The 6,229-nt window shown below is 46.2% G+C and overlaps 1 protein-coding gene across 1 annotated transcript; it reads right to left on the bottom strand.

Moving 5' to 3' along the window:
- Positions 1-1,164: 1,164 nt before the first annotated feature.
- LOC136504061 (callose synthase 10-like) lies at positions 1,165-3,713 on the bottom strand. Its single transcript, XM_066498940.1, has 4 exons — positions 3,642-3,713; positions 1,874-1,924; positions 1,595-1,777; positions 1,165-1,437 (listed from the first exon to the last, which is right to left on the bottom strand). Exons 1-4 carry the CDS (start codon positions 3,711-3,713, stop codon positions 1,165-1,167), a joined length of 579 nt encoding a protein of 192 aa, XP_066355037.1.
- Positions 3,714-6,229: the final 2,516 nt, after the last annotated feature.

The following is a 6,229-nucleotide window of genomic DNA, read 5'->3' as shown; positions in this document are numbered from 1 at the left end:
AGTGACAGACATTAGCAGCAGCACCAGTGCTTCCATTACATGCAATGGGCTCCAAATCTGTAGTGTCACCTGCCATGGCCGTCATCGCCATGGTTCTCCTGTTTGCAGTTTCAGCACAAGCACGACCCTACGGTGCATTGCCTGGTGACCTCGCCCATGAAGATGATGTCCACACCAACCAATTCCACCATGGCGCATTTGACCTCAACCAAGCCGGCACCACATTACCTGTCCCACAAGAAGTCACCGGGTTTGCCCTGGATGGTGAAAGACCAGATTTAACAATCGACGCCAATAGAGGTTTTAAAGCAATCTTTTAATCTCTTGATTGGGGCAATTAAATATAAAAAACCGAAAGGCCTCCTGATATAGTGTTGGAAGGTGTCTCGCAAGGTCTACATATACGCACGTGATTGATCAGCTTATATGTATTGTGTATTGTGTGAAATGTTGCTGTTTTGCTGTGACAAAACAATTAAATAACTACAATAAAGGCTAGTCGCTGGATTAAATAAATACCGAGTGTGTATAAGTTTCGATAATGTTTGGCCGCGGGCACCCATCCCGTCCGGATGCGGCTCCTCACTCATCTGCTCTCTCTTAAAGAAAAAAAAACTCCAGTCGCTTATCCGCTCGTCTCGATGTGGGCACGTGGCCGCTCATCCACCTGCCGCACTCCGCTCAATCGCGCCCCTTCCCCCCACCGTGTGCCTATCCCCCACACTACGTAGGAAACATTTTTTAGGAACGGCTCGTAACCATCTGTAGGGGCGGTTTTGTCAGCCGCCCCTATGAAAGGGTGGCTACAAATCGCTGATTTATAGGGGCGGTTCCCAGACCGTCCTTACAAATCGATTTCTAGGCAGTCGCCCCTACAAATCGATTTGTATGGACGGTTGGTATTGTAGCCGTCACTACAAATAGATTTGTAGGTGCGTCTGATAACATCAGCCGCCTTTGCAAATCGATTTGTAGGGGCGGCTACAGTACCAACCAGTACATTTTTCCGCTAAAAAAATTTAAATTTACAATTCAAATTCGACCAGAATATATATATAATTCAAATCTGACCAGAACTATATAGTTCAAATCCGACCACAAGCACAAGAGCATTATATAAACTACCATTACAAGTCTAATTCACAAGAATATATACAATCTATCTCAAATCTCCAATAGACATGCTGATATATCAGAACAACTACAGGAAATCATAGAATTGGCAGCTGCCAGGATGAGGGAGATCTCCAGGCCACGACTAAACGCTTGATTGAAAAAGAAACGTGACTGGAATGTTGACACAAAGGGGAACCACGAGAAGAAGACGATGTGCACAAAGATGATGGCGCCCATTCCTGCATCGTACATCCTTGCAATCTCACGGACTGAATCCCATAGCCTAAGGGCTTTCACTACCCTCTTCCATGCGACGGCCAGCTGTCATGACAAGGAAAATTTTGGTGAGGCATGTGGCACCTGCAGGCAAGTTACCAGCCATTAACTTGCACTTGTAATATTCCAAATCTGCTTCAATTAAGTAGCAGATTGATATAATGCAAGTATTTCTCAAACAAAATAAGGATGTTATACTTACACATAAGACACACCAGCCAGTTGCTATAAAAGCAAGTGCACTTGCAAATAAATCAGCAACAGTGAACGATGTGAGCACGATAAGAAGGGCAATTCCTGCAATTATCCCAATAGCAAGGACGCCCTGCAGAAACCGAACAAAAGTCGGCAAGGCTATCGACCTCTTCGGAGTTGCAGTAAACAGCTAAAAGACAATAGGACAAAGCTTAGCTTAGAGTTCATCCATATATAATTTTAAAACATGCAGCATTTGAATGTTCAAAGAATTAACATGATAAACCTTGAAAAGAAGAACCATAACAACGAGTACAATCCATGAGAAGCCATAAACCTGCACAGTGACAGAAGGCATTAGATAGACAGAACAAACAAAACTCGGATGGTGATAGGATCCCAAGTTAAATATAACATCCAAATGGTTGGTTATTAATGTTTTTATGTTGCTTAAATTGAACATTTAAATTACAAATATCTACTTCAAGACCAAAATCCATAATAAAATTACTTGGAAAAAATGAGGTATAATAACATCATTCAACAAGGAAAAATCATACATTGTATTTCACACTATAAAAGAAATACAATAATATTTTGTGTTACACATTGTTGATAAACAGGGTTGAATTCTTTTAGGGCCTGGAAAAGGTGAAGTTCAAGGATTCCTACAACAATCAGATCTTTTAATTTCCTATATGGAGGAAAAGTGATGCCCTATACTACTCCCTTCCCTCAAACAGAAAAGCTACCGATGATCAGCTTCATCAACATTGAAGAGATGAGACGTGAAAACAGGAATAGTTGCTTTTGAGTCATTCACCATTACTTTGCTAATTAAGTAATCAGGCACAGACTTAAATAGGAATAGTTGTAGTGTCCAAAAAATACTAGATAACAGAGATCCTAAATTTGATCAATAGATAAGCTTAAAATACAATGAGGACAAGCAAATTGAAATAAAGAAGGGCTTAGTTTCGCTTATGTGCACGTAAGTGATGCTACAGATCTACACACGGCGAGGCTATAAAATCGATCTGGTATCTATCTAATCTAATTATAACAAATTACAAAGTGTATGTATATACAAAATGGCTTAGTTTCGCTTATGTGCGCGTAAGTGAAGCTACAGATCTACACACGACAAGGCTTGAGCTTGACAAGATGGGAGAGAGAGAGAGAGGTGTTAGGAGGGGGGCTGATAGTGCGATCCAGATGGCGCCGACGAGGGGGACAGCTCCCCAGAGCAGGCCGTAGATGAGCCCCACCGCCTGGTGGATCCAGTGCACCACGTCCAGCAGTTGATCCTGCCACAGCCCGACCGAGCTGAGACGCAGCTGGTGAGTGGATCCCGAGCACGCCACTGTAGGGGCGGCTCCATCACTAGCCGCCCCTAAAAAAATTTGTGCCGTTGCTACAAATCATTTTTCACGTAGTGCCATGCACGCCATGCCTTTCCCCCTGCCGCGCCGCACCCCATCATCGACCGTGCCGTGCCACCATCACCGCGGCGCCACTAGGAGGTCGCCGCTGGTCCAAACTTCATCTCTCATGGCCGGCCGAAGACACCGCAGTCGGAAGGGGAGGCCTGTGCATGCTGGGCCATTTGCTCTCGACGTTCCCCCTGGACCCGAGCTTGCCGACTACCGCAGTCCCCCACTACGTAGGCCATGGCCGCCGACGACGCCGTGTTTCAAGTGTTTCATGCGTTTCAGACTTATATTTTAAGTGTTTCATCTGAATGTTGCAAATGTTGATCAGGGTCTCTTTGATGTTGCATAAGTTGCAATGGCAACATATGCATGTTGCAAGCCTTATGTTTCAATTGTTTAATGTGTTTCAAATGTCTGTTTCATATGTTTCATCTGGATGTTTCAAAAGTTGATCTGGTGTTTGCACATGTTGCAACGACTATATACGCATGTTTCAAGCGTTTCATCGGTCTTCAGATGTATGTTGCATATGTTTTATCTGGATATTTCAAAAGTAGATCGGGAGTTACACGACGCCGGTGGCCGGCGAAGAGCGGCCTGCCACATGGCTTTGGCTCGTACCTCGCACCTTCCTTGTGCAGCGCACCTCACCCTCTCATCTCCTCTCGCTCCCCTATCTTCCCTTCCCTCCATCTTGCCATGCAATTCGAGATCGACCTGAGCGGGATGAGCGCGGGCAAGGGAGCTGCATGCGTCGGGCGCAAGTGCGGGAGCTCCATCTGGACGGACACTGCCCCCAGAGTGGGATGGGCGAGGGGCGGAGGGAGTTGCGTGCGTCACGGTATGGAACGGGGTGCAGGTGCATGCGTCCGGACGCGGACGTCCGTCCTAGCGCTAGCACTACCATATGAGTTTACGTGGTTCAGTCTCCATCTATAACATGCAAAAACTAGCCACACAAAAGAACAAGGGGTTCAACCCTAGAAAACTAATTACCATAGACAAATAACATTATTACTATCTCAAAAACTAAGGGGCCGTTTCATTTTGGAGGAATTAAAATCTACTTAATGAATTAGGTTATTTAGCTTGGAATTTAACATTGCATAACTTTTCTAAGCTCATAAGTAAGCCTATCTCAAATTAATAGGGTGGAAAGGAAATTGATTGTATAGAACACTATGCTATATTTCTACTCTGCAACTTATAGCATGCTCTTCAACTCACTTCTCTACAGTAGAAATGTAATATAAATATCTCCCTTACATGGCTACCAATAATATACAAATATATATTCCATATACAACCGTATTAGCTTAGTTAATATGTGCCCAATTTATAATTATTAAAATAAAATCAGTTCAAGGATCCAAACGAAGCATTATATTTTTGTCATTCTCGATTCTCGTACAAAAAGATTATCTCGGATCGGAGGTGTTATATTTGAAACAATAAGTAGCATGAACCAAGGTTCTCGCGAATCGTCTCTATTCCGCTACCCCTATCCTGTATGCGGCAGACCGAGCTACTGCCATAAGCGTCATGCTCCAACGCGGCTGTTCTCAAACTCAACTTCCGAAAAACCATCGACTTTGTTGAGTGGGACAGCATTGACGCCATTTTTTGCATGCACGTAGTTTTGTCAGCCGCTAGAGGTGCTGCCGGATTTCGATGGTTCTAGCCACTGCGAGGACATCCATCCTTCTTAACAGCGTCCCCGAGCATTGGCTTCATTGCTGTCAAGGCCTTCATCAAGGGGCCGGAACCCAATCTCTCCCTGCTTGTTCATTATGGTCACGGACGATGTTCTGTATCGCTTATAATCCTTCGGTCGCCGGCAGCTGGAAATCTATGCCACCGAATTGATCGATTCTTTACTCGCTTGCCCATTTTCAGTATGATGAATGACACTCTCATCCTTGTCAGGTGAGATTTGCGTGCCATCCGATCCTTGCTTGCATGACACTCTTCACTCACCCCGTGCTAGGGGCCTCACCATCAACTTCCACAAAGTCGACCTTCATTCCCATCCATATCGAGATGCGGAGGTGGCGCGACCGCTGCTATGGCTGCAACCTTGGGGTGTCCTGTCTCCTCTTTCCCCCAACTGTATCTAGGCCCTCCACCTCTCTCCCCACAAGTTGAAAGTCACACTATCAGCCCTTTGATTGCCTCCTTCCCCGACAAGTACTTCGTTTCCTGCTCCGGCCCCTCGCCTACCGGGTTTGTAACTGCTTTGGGTGTCAGGCTCAAAGAGGGTGACACAGTGCCACCCTTGGCTGCTTGGAGCGGGCTTGGGCTTGCCACAAGAAGTTTGTATGGAGATGGAGATGGAGATGTTGCTTTTCAAGTGGAAGAAGAAACCTCCACTTGAATCCACTTGAAACAGCTAGCAGCATCAGATCATCGTCAGTGCATCCAACAAGAATGGCCTCCAAATCCGAGTGTTCTTCCTTGCCACGATGGTCATCGCCATGGTTCTCGTCTGTTGGCGGCCTGTGCACTGGCAGCACGGTCCCACGAGTGACGACCCGACTCGACCTCGGTCTCCACATCGACTTCGACGAACTACATGTTGGCCCACAGGATCACCGGCTCAGGTGAGTGAACTACTCACCGGTCTGCCGAGCACCCGCTAGTGTTGCCGAGCACTCACTAGCCGTGCCGACCACGAATAGGCGTTGTCCGTTCCCACACACTATGGCTGGAGCTAGAAGAAGAAGGGAGAACAGAGCAAGCACACACAATACAAGACACCAGCGTTGGTGGAAGCCCTATCTGTGAGATGATAAATCTGAACTCTCTTTATTGAGTTGCCGTGGTAGTCTATTTATACAACTCTATCTATTCAGTCCCAGTACAGCTGCCCTACTACAACAGTGACTAGATAACATACAGGGCTGACTCTATGCTGGTCACTGTATGTGCCTGCAGTGCTGTAGATGAGCAGTTCGGCACCTGCACCTGCAACGGCTACAGTATCACAGCGGGGGGCTTTTTCGACGCCGTCTTCCTCTTGCTGTATTCACACAAGGTAGCAGTAGATTATCTAACACCGTGTGCCAGGAGCCCAGGATCCAAGAAGAGCGGAGGCCCAATGGCACTTCTGGTGATGCGTCCGTAGGGCCCGTAATCTACCTCTTGCAATGGTTATGGTTACCCGGGCCTATGATATAATTGTACGCACATATCCTTGCTGGGCCTGCGGA

This window comes from Miscanthus floridulus, chromosome 14 (genome assembly GCF_019320115.1).
Source record: "Miscanthus floridulus cultivar M001 chromosome 14, ASM1932011v1, whole genome shotgun sequence".
In the NCBI taxonomy this organism is placed as follows: domain Eukaryota; kingdom Viridiplantae; phylum Streptophyta; class Magnoliopsida; order Poales; family Poaceae; genus Miscanthus; species Miscanthus floridulus.
This window is presented reverse-complemented; position numbering and strand designations above follow the sequence as displayed.